The sequence below is a fragment of the Gossypium raimondii genome, chromosome 12 (genome assembly GCF_025698545.1).
Source record: "Gossypium raimondii isolate GPD5lz chromosome 12, ASM2569854v1, whole genome shotgun sequence".
Classification (NCBI taxonomy): domain Eukaryota; kingdom Viridiplantae; phylum Streptophyta; class Magnoliopsida; order Malvales; family Malvaceae; genus Gossypium; species Gossypium raimondii.
In genome coordinates, this window is record NC_068576.1 from 49,999,924 (window position 1) to 50,017,383 (window position 17,460).

Below are 17,460 nucleotides of genomic sequence, written 5' to 3' on the forward strand. Positions count from 1 at the left end.
ACTTATATGGAACGTGCAACCAGAATCAATGATCCACTCCTCGCTCACTTTAGAGTTATCAGCAAAAGCAACTAGAAGTTTACTATCACTATAATCTTCTGCTACATTAGCTTCAGCGGATTGTTCTGGTTGTTTTCCCTTTTGATTCGTAACCTCCTTTTTAATTCGCAGCATTCCTTTTGATCTCATTCTGCAATTTATAGCACTCAGACTTAATGTGCCCTTTCTTCTTGCAGAAGTTATAGGTTTTACTTCTGTTTAAATATCTCAATCTACCCTTAGATTTACTATCATAAATTTTTTTTTATCATATTGAACCTCCATGGCCTCTAAATCTGAGAGAATTTCTTTAAAAATAGTTAAGTATTTGTACACAAACACACATTTCTTCAAACGATAAGCATAAAGACGTTGCTTCATATGTAGCTTGCGAGTTAGGGTTTTCGACATACATTACTGGTCAAGTGTCTTCCATAATGCAGCGACATTCTTCTCCTTCAACATGTCCTGTAGAATTTCATTTGACAGATACAGCTATAATTGCGTTAAAGCCTTTCGATCTTTACGACTCTTATCTTTATCCATTAATGTCGAAAGCATCTTGTCTAACCCTGACAAGGCATCCTCCAAATTCATTTGTGCAAGAACGCTTGCATCTTTACCTGCCACAAAGCGAATCTAGTATTGTGATCCAACAACGGAATATCATACTTCATTATCGCCATTACTGTGATTGAAACAAGTAACCCGAAAAGCTCTGATACCATTTTGTAGAACTAACATCGATAATGACAATATAGAACGATTGCAAAACAAAAAGAAATAAAAAAATAACACACAGATTTTATGTGGAAAATCCTTTCGGGAAAAAACGACGAGTAGAGAAGAAGAAAAGTCACTAACGTCGAATTTGAATGATAAAAGAAGAGTTTAAACTACATCTACTTATATGTTAAAAAAACCTTATTCTAATCAATGTTAAATAGATGTAGTGTAGTAAGGTTGTAAAATCATATTCTAATTAATGTAAAATAAAAGAAGTATAGTTCTATATGGATTTTACTTTTATTTTATTTTACCATTGTATTTTATTTAATAAAGATTCTAGTCACTCAACTCTAACATGCAACTTGAAGACGGATTCTACTTGATGATGATCCACATAATGAAAGCAAGTGACATTAGAACTTTTCAACTTTAATGATAAACTAAATTTTAATATTAATGGAAAAACAATAACTTGTAATTTAATAAAACATATATAGTTTTCCTATCACACTAAAGCATGTTTAATTTTATATGTCTAATTTTCTCTTCCTTCAATTTTCGTTTCACCTTATTAAACAAAATTAAAATCATATATAAAACATGTTTAATTAAATTTGAGAATATGTGTATTGTGATCTTATATTTAGTTTCTCATATTCATGTTTAAAATATTTTAAAAAATAAATTTAATTACAAAATAAAAGAGAATGAATTGGAATAAATATTAAAATTATATATAAACTTTGATTTAACATTTAATTTTTATAAATTACTAACACGGAAGTTTATATTAATAAATGTAAAATTTCTTATATTCTTTTAAATTATAATAAAAAACAGATATGATTATTAAAAATATTAAATATCAAATCACATCAATATTATCAGGATCTAAATTTTAGTCATCGAGATACTCTAAGATCTAAATTTTTGTTATCGAGATATTCTCTTACGTTGTTACGTTATTCACGTAAGTGTTAATTGTGAAGTACATTTTCCGCATTATACACGTCAAACAAAAATACACATTATTGAAGATGGGCCTAAAGTATGAGGCCCAAATATAGGTCATATGCATTACAGCTAGACTCAGATAGTTGGCGCCGCAAAGGCTTCGGCTCTGGTCCATTAATAAACAACTGAAAATATAAAACCGTCGGGGGAGCCGAGTAGCCGACGTAAAAACTGGAAATCAGCGTTTTCGGCTTACTCCAGAAGCCCAAACGCCAACACCATAGCCAACTGTCTGGTTTATTTATTTATTACTATACCTTATTTCAATCCAAGTTAGTTCATTCTTCGAATCTTGTTCTCCAAGCGAAACTAAAAGAGAAAAATTTCTCCAGAATCTGCATTTGTTTTATACTTCTAACTTTTCAATTATCGCATGCAAAAGCGGCTTTACTTAGGAAATCTTGGAAAATTGAATCATTTTTTTTCTATTACTTTTTTGAATTTTCGGTTGTGTTTCCCCCTTTAATCTTTTTTGGCGGTTAAACAATGAACGTTCGCGTGAAGCAAGAGATTATGGAAACGTTAAACGCGGAAAGACGGAAACTAAGCGGCGTTGTGCGGGAACAATCTGCCTCGGTTATCGAGCTCAGCAGCAGTAGCAGCGATTCGGACTCGAGCGATTCGGACGATCTGGACGAGAACGATAACCCAAACGGTGTCGTTTCTGCAGGGGAAGGACCTGAAGGTAGGGCTTCGAAGAAGCGGAAGGTGAATGATGTCGATTTTGTGCTACCGCTGGGGTTTTTGGCTCCTCTACCGCCGGAAGATCCGGCTCCTATTCCGTTAGCCTATGATACGGCGGCTGCGGAGGTTTCTGCGACGGTGAGCCCGCTGGAACAGGCGGCAAGTGCGAGTTTGAGTCCAAGTTCAAGTGTGCTTTGCAAGCAGTTCTGGAAGGCTGGGGATTATGAAGGAGCTCCATCTAGCGCTTGGGAGTTATCTACAGGTACAACTGTTGATTAATTATGCTATGTTATAAGTTTAGTTTTATATCTTGCTTGCAAGATGGCGATATTAATATGGTTCCAAATTTGGAACCTACTGGCACGAAAAATTTTTGTAGTCTTTTTTTAGTACACGATACTGTATGTTGCCATCAGAAGATGAAATTCTATGAGTTATGAGTGAACTTCAATTCGGTGGGGTATATGCATTTTGAATTTTGCATTGTTTGATGAATATGCTTACCTCTCTATACCTGGATCACTTTTTTTAAATTGCTGAATTTGTTGGGAAATTCAAATCATGCGGGGCGTAAACGAATGATTGTTTGATCTCTGTTTTTTTTTTTCTCTTTATTTGTTGATTTTGTTCAATGCTTCTTCACTTAATTACGTTTGACTTGTAGGTGGCATGGATCATGTCAGGGTTCATCCAAAATTTCTACATTCCAATGCAACGAGTCATAAATGGGCCCTTGGAGGTAGAGTTGTCATAACATATATATAATATACATATATTTGCTATGCATTTTAGCTATTTTTCTCTTTTAACATTTTCTTTTGTTTTTCTTGGCCTTTGGATATGTTTTTTAATTTCACTTCTCCAGCTTTTGCGGAACTTCTGGACAACTCTTTGGATGAGGTACTCAACACCAACACCTTTCCTAGTGTGTGATGTTTGCTTTCCTTTTTCCAGTTTTGCAAGCATATTAGTTTTCTGATTTCAGGTTTGCAATGGAGCTACATATGTTAATGTAGATGTGCTCAAAAGTAAGAAGGATGGGAGTCAAATGTTGGTCATTGAAGGTACTTCATTTGAGTTCTTTATTCTACATGTGCGAAGGTGCTACTGAAAATAGTTATTTTCAATGAGTATTTAGTTTCCTTAAGATTTTCATTTTTTTTTTTTTGTTCATAACGTGGTAAAGCTTTGAATGTTCATCACATTTCATTGCAGATAATGGTGGTGGGATGGATCCTGATAAAATGCGTCAGTGCATGTCCCTTGGATATTCTGTAAAAAGCAAAATAGCAAACACCATTGGACAATGTATTTACTAATTTCTTCTATTTGGAAAAGAGATACTTTTTAGCTGCCTATTTGTCTTTCTCGTAGAACATTTTTAATATCCCTATTCCTTTTCTACAGATGGAAATGGATTCAAGACTAGTACCATGAGGCTTGGTGCAGATGTTATTGTATTTTCTCGGTGTTGTGGAAAAAATGGAAAGCGGTTAGTCTTTCTTCATTATTTTGGACTAGAGTTATCTTTGTTAATTCAATTGTTTTTATTCGATTATTGGTAAAATAGTAACTGTCTATTGTGGTTACTTGGGAATGTTGAATGTAAGATCAAACAGAGTGATCAGAGTTAGACTGGGTTCACCAGTAAGGTGGTAGTGGTTAAAGTTGTGCAGAATGGGAGCATTCAGTGGGTAAATAGATATCGTTCTATGGTTTCTTGTTCAGTTTTGAACATTTTGGTTGTTAATACTGGGTGTGTTTAATAATCTTCGCCTTAACTTATCCCTGTCCATATTAACACTGATGCATTGTTGTAGCAGTGGCAGTAGTTTTCAAATATCTGAGTTTGTGTTTGGTTGCTTTCTCTTCAAGCATATCTGCTATCATTTATTGGATTTTATGCTACACTTTTATATTTGACATGCCAAAATTCCTCTGCTTCCTCTTTTACTCTGCTTTTCATTTTTTTTGTCACTGCAGCAAGTAATCATATTATCTGGTTTTGTTTTTAGCCCCACACAGAGCATTGGACTGTTGTCCTACACGTTTTTGACAAGCACAGGAAAGGAAGACATTGTGGTACCCATGGTAATGTCAACTAGAACCTTATGTTGTCTGTATGAAAATACTGGTAGTAAATGTCATTGCATGGAGTGGGACATGAAAACACAAAAGATAAGCACTATAACTTTTATAGCCAAGTGGATATGGGTTCAATGAAATAGAAGTAGACTTATTTCTATTGTGGAACTTATGTTTTCATTGACGTGCAAACTTGACAGAATTATGTTAAGATTTGTTTTTGGTTCAGTTTTCTTGTGTTAGTGACATTATTTCTTTCTCCTCTTTCGCTTAAGTGAATAAATCATCAATTCATAACTCCATGTTATTGGGCTAATCTGTGATTTACTTCATCCCATTATTCACTGCAGAGGTTGTTAATTTATGGTGTTGTTTCTATGAATGGCATGCATAAAACTAAAGTTTAAATAATTTCGCCAAGCATTTCTGTTTTTTATTTTCCTAATTCAACTCATGCTTGGAATCATCATCAATTTCACTATAGAAAAAGAAAAGAGAAAGTAGGGATCAATTTTGGATCATATTTCTATTTTGCTTGATATTTTATGTACTTATAGTTGGTACGCTATGACAGAAACTGTGCTCTAGTTGAGCCCTTTAATCATTATGTGGGTTGAATTGAACAGCTAGATTATGAATGGAAACAAGATGAGTGGAGCAAGATAACACGATCTACTGTCAGTGATTGGGATAGGAATGCGGAAACTATAGTACAGTGGTCTCCATTTTCAAGTGAAGCAGACCTCCTTCGTCAGGTAATTGTGGTTCATTTTTCACAACTTCTATGTTGGGTCCAAAAATGTTATTTTGTGTTAAAAATCCTTTTGATTGGCAGAAGGGAACAAGCATTTTGATGCCAGTAGAAAGATGATTGTTGCTGTGGTGTTTCGGAAAGTAGTTGCTCATATTCCGACCTATCTTTTCTTTCTTTACTTTGCACTGTCGTCAGTATATAAGCTTACATAATCTTTTTGTCCATATTTTGTCATTATCAGTTTGGTTGTCAGTACCTGTCTTTTAATCTTTAGTTGCTTTACGCTTTTCCGTTTGTTGTTTGTGATAAATTGTTTCCTTTTCCTGCTTGTAGTTCAATCTGATGAAGGACCATGGCACACGAATTATTATTTATAATCTCTGGGAGGATGACCAAGGGCTATTGGAGCTTGATTTTCATGCCGACCAGCATGTATGTCTCAAATATCTTTGACTTTGTCTTTACTATTAAAAATCTAAGGCGAACAGAATATGATATAAAGCATTTGTGATGTTCAACTTATGGGAGTGAATTATTATTGGCAGGATATTCAACTCAGAGGTGTTAACCGTGATGAGAAAAATATACAAATGGCAAAAGAGTTTCCAAACTCTAGGCACTTTCTGACATATAGACATTCATTGAGGGTAACCATCATCACTTTATTATTTTACCATGGCACAAATTATGATTTTTACCCTTGATAATGGCTCTTTGTGTTTTATCATGCCATAGCTGTTGAGTTGGACCTTTTATTCAGCAATATCCAAAAATTTTAACTTTTAATTGTTATCCTTGGGAAGGAAATTTTACTTTATTATATTGAAATCTAAAGTGAACAAGGTGAAATTGGAAATTTTTTTCAAAAATTGAACCTGCAGGTATTTCTTTCTTGGTTAAAACATGAAGATTTTTAAAGCTTGGATGGTTTACTTGCTTTTAACTGATGTCATGTTTAGCTTGAGATAGCACATCTAAATTTTGGCTTATATTATTTGATTTATTTTCTGTGTTCCTTTGGCAGAGTTATGCATCAATACTTTATTTGAGACTTCCACCTAACTTCAGAATCATTTTACGTGGGAAAGATGTTGAGCACCACAACATAGTGAATGATATGATGCTCACTGAGATGATAACATATCGACCAAATCCCAGTGCAGAGGGGGCTCCTAAGGATTTGAATGTAATAAGTACTGAATAGTATTATATTTATCTTCTATTTCCTTCACTACATACTTGTCCGATGCCTGATTTTCTTGCACTTTTGTTATCAGCTGGCTGCTTTGGTGACCATTGGTTTTGTGAAAGATGCCAAATATCACATTGATGTTCAAGGTTTCAATGTTTATCATAAAAACCGACTCATCAAGGTTTGCTTTATATTTGTTTTGCATACAATGTATCACACAGATTCCTTATACATATTCCTTTGTTTTCTCTGGCAGTTTAAATTGTGATGTTTTTCTTCTACACTGGGTCTTCCTTTTATTTTGCTTGTATTTTAATGATGTATTTAATGACAGCGTTTTTTTTGCACTTTGCTTAACATAGTAGTCAAATTTACCATCCACATAATTCCTTTTGACAATGCTCTTGCTTAATTCGTCCTTTTAATCTCTTTCTCCAGCCTTTTTGGAGGGTTTGGAATGCTGCTGGGAGTGATGGTCGTGGGGTTATAGGTATGTTTTCAGCAACGCACACACCTAGTTAGTTTACTTATATATCCTAACGTGCAGAGTTGGCCATAAAATGTTCCAATGTGCTTACTTCTTATGACAGGTGTTTTGGAGGCTAATTTTGTTGAGCCAGCTCATGATAAGCAGGGTTTTGAGCGTACAACAGTTCTTTCTAGACTTGAAACACGACTAAAAGAAATTCAAAAACTTTACTGGTTTGTTGTCAGCAATGTAACCCTTTCTTTTTACTGCTGCTTTGGATCCAAACTAATTTCTAATGATTCTCACTTCATTTTAGGACCACCAATTGTCATAGAATTGGCTATGCTCCACGGCGTAATAAGAAAGGTATAGAACAGTCTTTAGGCAAAGGTGTGCACTTGAAATCTTATTTCAATTATGTGATCTATCTCTTTTTCTCTCTCTTTTAAAAGTTAAGCTTGTTGTGGACAGTGGACTTCAAGTTATCCCTGGTTGATGTCTAACCTTTTGATCCTGTAGATCCTTCTTCTGATCATGATGCGCAACAATCTACTCAATCAAATAAGAAGAGTACAAGCAGCACCAAGAGACCTACGGACTTGGACAAGTTGTATTCACCCTCAAATTGGAATAAAAAAGGAAAAGAATGTCAGGAATTACCTAAAGCAGTGGATGGTGGAAATGGGAATGGTCATGTGTTTAGCAAGGGTGAAAATAGGAAAACGGCACGGATGGATAGCAGTGCAAAGGTCACCACGAGACCTGGAAAAGGATTAAGCTCAGTTGAAACATCTTCTCCTTCTGCAGAGGATGACAGCGATGATGTGTGCGAGGTCTTGCCCAAGAGACAAGCTAATGGGAGCAGTCAAAAGTTTGTTACACGATCAAAGTCGAAGGTTATTTTTATGCATCTCTTATCTTTAATTCAACTTTTTTCTTTGCGATGTTCTTTTTTCTGCATGCAGGCATGTTTTTTTCATTCTTATATACAAGCATTCAGATGTGTTATATTTGTGTTATAGTTTTTTGTCTGCAAAAATGGTCCTTTCAATAATCACTTTGTTGAACTAGCAGGAGCGTGGTCTCAATGATGAGCGTTGCCATTCCCAGACTGATCTGCATATTCTGGAGCAGTTGAAACAGGAAAATTCTGAATTAAAAGAAAGGTTTTTAGAAGATATCTATTATATTGTATCATTAATGGTTTCAGGATTACATGACTTCAACCTAAAAGATACTACTATGTTTTGTAGATTAGAGAAATATGAGGGAGAGCATCAACAACAATTGCATGATGATTTGCAACAGGAAAGAAACCGGTGCCAGTCACTTGAAATTGAGGTATGCTCCAATTTCCAACTAGCTTAAGTAGAATGCAAGGAATTGTCTGGTATAATTTGTCTGGTTTTGTTACACTCTTTGTTTATTTATTGTATATCAGCTGGCGGAGGCGCTGAAAAAAATTGAGCAACTGAACAATGAACAAGAAAGTATCATTAGCATCTTCTCGGAGGAGAGAGATCGAAGAGACAAAGAGGAAGAGAAGTTAAGAAAAAAGCTAAAGGTGATGATCTGTCCACCCTTTATCTAATGTGATTCATTTCCCAAGTAAAACTTGTGAATGAATCTTAAGGCTTCATTCTTTGGTTTCCCTGCACCTGTTTGGTGGCTAACAAAAGCATGAGTTTCATTCATTTTATCTGTTTTGTTTTCATCCAATCAAATATTCATTTTTCCCTGGAAGGGATAACAATATTGAGAATGGTTGGGGCATTGTAGGACGCATCGAATACCATCCAAGAGTTGCTCGACAAAGTTAAGATACTGGAGAAGATGAAAACTCCCAACATCAAGCAGGAGCGTAGAGAGCTACTGTAGAGCACTATTTTATCGGCTTTTCCGCTAGCAGGCAACCGAAGTGATTCGTGAACTATATTCTTTTTGTTACTTTGCCCCATATTCTCACATCCCTAACGTATGAGTAGTGCCATTGTACATTGAAAAACGCTTTGATACTTGAGCTTGGGTTGTCGAGCAATCCAAATACACTATGCATATAGTATTTTCCTTTCTTTTTTTTACTTTTTAATAGTTATAGGAGGTTACTGAGTAGTTTGCCAGCTTATAACTCTTTTTGTTACTGAGGTGGGAATATTTTGATTTTGATGTTGGATTGCGGTTAAATTTTATTAACTAAATATGTTTTAACTGGTTTCCTAGTCGCCTGCAAAAGGCCTGGCGAAGGCAAGCGGCATTGGGTGGTGGTAGCCTCTCTCTGGCTGTCTGTCTGGCTTGGCATTAAGTGCGTTTCTGGGTGGCGTCCAGACAAATCTCCATTTGCAGGCGAATTAATAGCAAGAAGTTATCTTTTCTAATTTTGAACACAAATAAATTAAAACCCCAAAAACATGGAAAAGCCAAAGTGCCAATCCCCCCCCATAGTCTTTTTGATCTCTTCTCGTCTGTCTGTCTTTAGGCTTAGGGCCTACTGAACCTTTCCATTCATTGATCCCCCTGCCCCGTAATAATAACATTACTTTGTGCTAATAACAAAATACTGAAGCTAAGATAATTGGAATATAATATTACTTAGGACATACATTTATATAATATTATGACAAAGTGATACTTTTATTTATTGGCACGTTATTGATTGTTTTAAAAAAAATTAAATTTAATAAATATTTTTTAAAATTAAATAGTTGATTAGATAAATTAAATCATTTGAGTTAAATTATAGAAACTACATGGACAACTTTTGTTTAGAATAATTTAGATATACAACTTATCCATATTTAAATTAAATAATGATTTACTTATATATTATTTATTTTAAATTTTGGTTAAAAAATTTAAAATCAATTATCAAATTTTTAAAAGAAATATAAATATCTTAAATAATATTATTTAAAGAATAAAATTGAAGTTATTATAAATATTTGTTATCTAAAATTAAAAACTAGATAATTTAATTTTAGATTTAAAACTAAAATACAATATCTACCTTTATTATCTAAAATTTAATCAAATATATTAGAAATTATTTGAAAATCATCCAATTTAACTTTGAATAGCTTGGTTATGTACATGTTTTACTTTGATGGTTTAAATTGTTTTTTTTTAATATTTAGTCATATCTTTCTTAGTTATTCTATAAATATTATTAAATGAGCTATTGCACCTAATATGAAGAAGAAAAATTGATGGCAGAGACCAAGGAGACGATCAATACTAAAAATATGGAAAATATAATACCAAACTGGTGTCAAAGAATTGAGCTATTGATCTTTTAAGTCTTGAATATATAATTGGTAGTTTAATTTGCAATTTAGTATTTAATTTCAACCTTTTTTATATTTGTGCGATTTTTAAAATTTATTTATCTATCTAAATAGAAAAAGAGTTTATGGAAATTTTAAAACCATCTAATGTATTAAGGTTTATCTTTCAAATTTTAGATCAAATATATATTTGTTTAGTAAATTCTAATGAATATTATTTAGTTTTTAATATTATTTGAAATATTTTAATGGAATGTATAGTGTATTACTAAAATTTAATAATATTTATAACTAGTTTTTTGCATTGGTTGATTGTATGTATTAATCAAAATAAGTTTAATTGTTTTTATTTTTATAAATGTTGTAACATTTTATTAATAATATGGTTATAAAATTACAACATAATAATATAAAAGCTTAATTAATTGATGAGAAAAAAGTTTAATTGATAATTGAAATTAGATTGAATTTAAAATATATATTTTGAATTTTTAAATATAATAGATTGTGCAAAATTCTATTTTTATATATAGTTTCTAACTTATTTTTAATTTTTAATTAGTGAATATAAATTATTAATTAAATTTAAATATTGTGATTACTAAATATTTTAAATTTTAAAATTTTGAGAGAATTGAGACATGATTGTCAAATATTGCCCTAATAAACTTGGTGTGAATTAACTGGATATGACAAACATGCTGATAGTAATAGTTATTCACGCATGTACAAATTATGTGATCTGTGATATGTCAGGAATACTGTATATACTATTGTGCATTCATGTGTCTGAGGGAGATTAACATTAACATGATTCGTATTGTTTATGTATTGGTGTATTTTGCTTAAATGTACCATTTGGTGCAATTGGTGTGTTTGGTTGGATACAATTTCGTATATCGATTGACATTTAAAAGTTATTATTGAATTTGAATGATAAGTATGAAAAAGATCAAGATAATAAAATGATGATGAATATGCAATTGATGATAATTATAATTATTGAAAATTTGAATTAAATTTATTTGAATTCCTATTATAGCTCTTTTAAATTGTTTTCTACTTATTTTGAAACTAAGGATCAACGTATGATAGTGTTTTGGTGATGTTTTATGAAATTATATAAATATTTAAATACATTTGGTATTTATTTGATTTGATTATGTTTATATCAATGGCTTGATTTGGAGATGGTTGGAGTTGATTGAAGGTGTTTTTGAGTTTGATTTTATGTCTTTGTACTTTAGCATCGATACCTAGCATTTTGATATAGATACATATAAATTTAATAGCTAAATAAAGTTTCAAGGTATCGATACCTCTGCTTTATTTTGAATCAAAGTGTTACAGATTGACCCGAAAGTGCTCTTTTTTTGTTGTTTGATGTATTGGGCCCAAAAAGAACTTGAGTGATGGTGCAGAAATGAGTAGTGAATGTGTTTTTTGGTTGATTAGTCATATGATGGGGTGATCAGAATCGAATGACGAGTTTAAACATCTAAATGTGACGTCAGTTATTTGAGTTTGTCTTTAGTTCAGTGGCGGGTGTTACAACACAAGTTTAAAACTAATCATAAAGTAAAACTTTGACATAGAAAAAAAAACAATGGCAAAAGGTGAAGTATAAAAGTGTAGACTCTGCTCAAAATCTTACATCAACTAAGGATCGAAATTACTTCCTATATTATCGAATTTTAGCACCATTGGTATATCATATATTAGTTCAAGATAATCATCTTTATCCTACTAAAGGTGTTTGGATTGAGGGATGTTCCGTGTATTATTAGATATGTTACATCATCCTATTGGATTCATTTATTAGAATAAAAATATATATACTTAGTTGACGAACTATAATATAATAAAAAATTCACTCAACATAAAATAAATTTTCGACGTAAAAGAAACAATACCAAATAGTATGATATAAAATAATACTATCTTAAATCAAGATAATATTATTTATCCAAACATAAAAATATGATCTCGAGTTATAAAATTACTATAAAATATAAGATTTCTTTTTTGGAATTATACATAAATATATAAGAGTTATAATCATATGCTCCAATTCTATCCAAAAGGAAGTCGTTACTTTGCTAATCAAAAGTTTATACTTTGCCCCATTAGTAGTAAAGTGAAAAAAAAACATTTACAAAATTAATTGAAAATGATTTATTCCAAGGAAATTAGCATTCATTTTGAAAAGGAAAAAAATGGTGCTGTCAAAATCTAGTAATGAGAATAATGATAAATGTGGAAATCCACTTTTAATTCAATACCCATTCAAGTTCTACTCATCACTTGCCCATTTGCTTGTTTTGACCTTTTCCTTTCCTTTCTTCTGTAATTATTAACATCACCCATTCTTTCTCTTTTGGGCCTTTTCAACTTGCTTCATTTCATCATCTACTTCCCTTTTCTTCTTTTTTCATGCAATTTTTACTCTCTCTATACTATCGAGTTTTAGTTTGATTGACATTAATATTATTATCAGTGCAAGAATGCGTGGGTTTGAGTGCGTTAAAGCACGTTATCTTTCTATTTAAAAGTTGAGGAGAGGCTTTGGATAGTTCTAGACATTGTGTAAAAACAAAACAGATATAATAAAAACCTGCAATAAAATTAATATTAAGAAAAAAGAACATCAATTGATATAGATACAATGATAAGACATATTGTATTTTTAAGGAGAAAATGTAAATTATTGAAAGGATCAACTGCAAACTTAAACATAAATCGTAAAATGAACATAAAGAATGCCAAATAAAAATATTGCTTACGTAACTTGTTCATCTCTAATTAATAAAATTAATCTTCAAATAAGATTTAAGATATTATTGAGAGTAAATGGATTTGAATAGACTGTAGAACGAGTTAAAATTTATTATAAATACAAAAATAATGATTATATATGAATAACAGATTCATAAATTGATTGAAAAATACAAAACATCACAGTATGAACAGATTAATATACCAAAAAACAGCAGAAAACAAAAGATTATAATAGAAATTAAAGAGTCAACATAAATTCAAGTCGAATCCAAAATTATTCAATGGTCAACGTCGGAGAATTGGGGGAATTTCAAGAATTTACATTTTGGTACACAATTATTTATGGAAATTTTCATTTATTTTCAAATAAAGAGTAGTTAATACCCAAGGATTCCCTACTTAACAATGTCATAATGATTAAATTATATAATTAGGCCGCACGTGACGTTGTCCACTGACCCCACACACTGATCTCATATCAGTCCTTTTATCATCATTTCATACTCTCTCTCTCTCTTTTTAATTTCAATAAGAAGTTTAATTTTATATTTTTTATGAGGTCATGCTATTTATTGAATCCTATTTTAACATAGATATTATTATCAGTATATTTAAAAATTAAAAAGAATTATAAATAATGTTACGCCATAAAAATAAACACTAACACCATTTTAAAAAGAAGTAAATAAATAATAATAACTTTTTTTTCTCAACTATAAATATTACTTTGCCTTCAACCTTGGCCCTTGGCATTGCTTATCTTCTTTCGAAATCCCAAAACGCATGCGTTTAACTGTTGATTCTCTTCTCTGTCACGGATCCTAAGGTGAAGAATCTCTCTTTATTTTTCTACGTTTCTTATTAAATTGAGAGAAAAAAGGGGATTAAATGTAGTAAAAACTTGAATTTTAGTCCAATAATTGCGATTAACTTTTCGGGATTTTATTTCTTATTGTCATTTCCCTCTTTCACCATCTTCTTTCTGCAAAATTTCTCCTCTCAACTATACTTAGTAAAAGAAGAAAAGAAGAAGAAAGAAGCTAAGCCCATTAATATAATTCATGCAAATGAATAATAAATAAGGGCAATTCTATCTGGCCTGCTTCTCCTCTGCATCGCTGTTGCATTGTTTGTGTACTGTACTATTTGCTCTGTCATCTGCTCAGTAAATTCCACTACTTTTTTTTTTATAGCCATTGGGAATTTGATTTTCTATGCATATTATTTTTATTCAAGTTCTACTGAGTTTTTATGGGTTTGTCTAACTCTTTTCTTTTCCCTTTCATTGCAAACATTTCTTTCTCTTTTCTCAAGAACTGCTACTTTTTAGCACCATTAGAAAACACTTCCCTTTTTATTGAGATAATAGGAAAACACAAGAAATGAAAATGGGTTTTCAAAACTCTTTGTTTAGTGAGTTGGTGTGGTACGAATCGCCGTCGTTTAGGTCACTGTTTAGTCTGTTTTGGACCCTAAACTTTAGCTCTCGTGAAACCTAGTCGGTTTTTGTACACCTTCTTTTTGGTTCTAGTCAAAATCTTAATCGCCCCTTACTCCTCATCTGACGGCTGTTTTTTCATCTCCCCTTTTTCGTTTTTCATATATATATATATATTTAGATTTTGATGGATGGATGGATGTGATGTTCTTATATATATATCTATATATATAAATCTTCAATGTTGTTTTGATGCAGATTTTCTGGTATCTGAAACACCCATCAAAAGAAAATAAGAAAACTCTTCGTTTGTCTTTTTTTCCCCCATGGCGTTTTGAGCACCTCTTATCAACTCGAGGCTCAACTCACCTGCTTCAAGTTCCCCGAGTCTACTCGTTGACCATTAAGACTTGGAGAAGAGAATCTGATAAAAGAGGGTTTCTCCTTTTTCTTCTTCGTTTGAATTTTTGGTTGCTTTCACCGATGAATCGGCGATTCCTATTTCTACTATCATCGTTGTCCTTCGCCGTATTATTCCTTTTCCTCGTCGCCCTTTTCTCAGGTGCGCGATTTACATGCATGGTCATAGAGACTTTTTTTTTTTCTTTTAGTTTAATATAAAATTTTTGTTTCCTTTATCAAAGTGGATGATGGACACCTCTCTTTCAGAAGCATGGGGGGTTTCTCCATGTTTCTCTTTTTCCTTTTAAATTCCTTGTTATCTTCCTCTTTGTCTTTTTCTATTGCTTATTATTATAGTATAATAAAGGCATTCTTTAACTAAAATCGTGGGATTTTGTTGCAGGTCAAGGTAAAAACATCAATGGCTCATTTGGTTTGAAGCTATTGAGGCTAAGGATCAACCAAGGGAACCACACCCTTTTAACGCCACATCGCAAGCTTCTTCGTAAGTACAATAAAAAAACAACTAGAATTACCCACAAATTTTCTTCATTATAAAATGCAAAAATGAATTTTAAAACAAAACTGGGATTTTTTTGGTAGTTGTTTTTCGAATGTGTGGGGGCTTATGATATGACGGGTGTTTTGATGCCAAAAATTCGTAGTAACAAATAGCAATGCGTACGGTTCAAATGTCAGAGGCGCACACGTCTGTTGTATTTCTTTGTCCTTTTCTTTTTCTTCTGTTATGGTTGACGCTATCTTGCACTGTTAACAATGGCTGTCATGTTGCCTTGCCATTGATGATTCAGTCTCTTTAATTAAGATGGGGAGTCCTTAAATCCCATCAAAGTTTTATCAACCTTTAGCCTTCTTCGTAATTGGAAGTCTAATGTCTTTAGCCCACCGAGTTCAGTCCTGCACTGTGCCTACTCCACAATCTAGCACCATCTTTTTATGCTACTGCCTTAAAAGTATTTTTATAATATAAATTTGTCTGTCATTAGGATTAATGTAAATGTTAAGTTAGAATATGTTTGATAATTCTGAGTATTTATTTTAATAAGAGTTAGGAGTGTGGATTGTATAAGTATTGAATTTAAGATGTATAAAGTGAAAATTTAAATACAAGTCCTTTATCACTTAATTTTTGTATTGTATTTTAAGCAAAATGAAAAGTGGAAGATGCATTGAATGAAGCTATTATACTTATTAATCTAAAAAGTATATTTCCAACACTCTTAACAAAATCTTTTGATATATTTGGAGAAAAGTGCTTTTTTAGAGCTAACTCAAAACCTTGTTTGAAATTTTCTTTTCTTTTTCAATAAAAAATGTAAGTTAGATGAAAAGGTCAAAGCTTTAAAAGCAATTTGCATATTGTGTCCCCCCTTTGTAGCAATGCCTTTTAGGATAAATTTTGTCTTTTTTATCTTTTTCCCTACAATTCCTGTGAAGCATCCTCCTAAAAGGTGTATTTTGTCTGTAGACCTTTCCCCTTTATTGGTTTAGTTTGGCGGTCTTTCACATTACATTTGCTTTATTTTATTTATTTATTTGCCATACAGAAAAAAAGAAGAAGTGGATCACAGTTTTTTTTACAATACTTAGTACTATCTATTATAATAATGTTGATGTCAACTGAGTTAAGATTCAGTCGGCATCACAATTCTTTTTAAACGAAGTTATCTTCTATATCCTTTTAACAATATTATCTCCATAATTGGAACCCAAATTTTGATAGCTTAGGCCTTTTCACACTATCTGAATTTTTAATATAAAAGTATGGGATGGATTTGATATTGAAAACAAAAATGGATATGAATGGGGTTTATTTGGGGGTGGGACCTTTAAAAAGGCATATTTGGTTTTGTCGTTATGTGTGTGCAGGAACAGCACTGGCGGAAACCAACCGGATATGGGGAGAGAAGTGTAGTAAAGCTGACATAGTGATAAACCAGGGACCCACCGCCCCACTGCCAAGCGGCATTCCCACCTACACAGTGGAAATCCTGAACGTATGTGTGAGTGGGTGTGACATCTCAGGGATCCACTTAACCTGCGGCTGGTTCAGCTCCGCTCGTCTCATTAACCCCAAAATATTCAAGCGCCTTCGTTACAATGACTGCCTCGTGAACGACGGCAAGCCATTGATCAACGGTGGCACTCTCTCCTTTCAATACGCTAATACCTTCCTTTACCCACTTTCCGTCTCTCGTGTGGTGTGTTCTTAGTAATATACCCATAAACACTTGGTTAGTTTTCCATGCATATATCATCATGAATGGATCCTATTGGGTTTTTGCTGATACTGCTTTAGCTTTTCTTGTTATGTCATTTACTGGTGTGAGCCCTTTTGTCGATTGATTAAAAAGAGTTGATGGGATACTGTAAAGTGTGATTTCGTGTCGGTGGAATAGTGTGTGATGCGGGAGTTTTGATTTGAGGGTATTTTGTAAATAGTGGGGCATATAATGGATTGGTTTGTAGGTATGAGGAGCAACATTACTATATTTTGAGGCATACATACATATATCCGACAATTTGAAACTGTGACTTAGAGGATGATGATCCATCCCTCCATGCTTTTGTATC

General features: G+C 32.5%; 2 protein-coding genes across 5 annotated transcripts; both read left to right on the forward strand.

The window, feature by feature from the left end:
• The first annotated feature begins 2,004 nt into the window (after positions 1 to 2,004).
• LOC105764814 (protein MICRORCHIDIA 7) lies at positions 2,005 to 9,174 on the forward strand. Of its 2 annotated transcripts, none has more exons than XM_012583576.2 (20): positions 2,005 to 2,728; positions 3,131 to 3,205; positions 3,332 to 3,366; positions 3,452 to 3,530; positions 3,682 to 3,774; positions 3,874 to 3,958; positions 4,482 to 4,557; positions 5,178 to 5,306; positions 5,639 to 5,737; positions 5,851 to 5,952; positions 6,330 to 6,491; positions 6,583 to 6,678; positions 6,936 to 6,987; positions 7,088 to 7,199; positions 7,283 to 7,332; positions 7,486 to 7,862; positions 8,041 to 8,132; positions 8,220 to 8,307; positions 8,408 to 8,530; positions 8,746 to 9,174. In XM_012583576.2, exons 1-20 carry the CDS (start codon positions 2,269 to 2,271, stop codon positions 8,842 to 8,844), a joined length of 2,484 nt encoding a protein of 827 aa, XP_012439030.1. In that variant the 5' UTR covers positions 2,005 to 2,268; the 3' UTR covers positions 8,845 to 9,174. The 2 variants fall into 2 exon arrangements, with proteins under 2 accessions (XP_012439030.1, XP_012439029.1); XM_012583575.2 differs by having other exon boundaries at positions 2,007 to 2,728; positions 7,283 to 7,356.
• A 4,599-nt stretch (positions 9,175 to 13,773) lies between these two features.
• On the forward strand, positions 13,774 to 17,174 carry LOC105764815 (TPD1 protein homolog 1). Of its 3 annotated transcripts, none has more exons than XM_012583580.2 (4): positions 13,774 to 13,851; positions 14,722 to 15,025; positions 15,269 to 15,370; positions 16,756 to 17,174. In XM_012583580.2, the coding sequence occupies exons 2-4, from the start codon at positions 14,947 to 14,949 to the stop codon at positions 17,097 to 17,099; spliced, it is 525 nt and encodes a 174-aa protein (XP_012439034.1). In that variant the 5' UTR covers positions 13,774 to 13,851; positions 14,722 to 14,946; the 3' UTR covers positions 17,100 to 17,174. The 3 variants fall into 3 exon arrangements, with proteins under 3 accessions (XP_012439034.1, XP_012439036.1, XP_012439035.1); XM_012583582.2 differs by lacking the exon at positions 13,774 to 13,851 and adding an exon at positions 13,967 to 14,190; XM_012583581.2 differs by lacking the exon at positions 13,774 to 13,851 and adding an exon at positions 13,967 to 14,159.
• Positions 17,175 to 17,460: the final 286 nt, after the last annotated feature.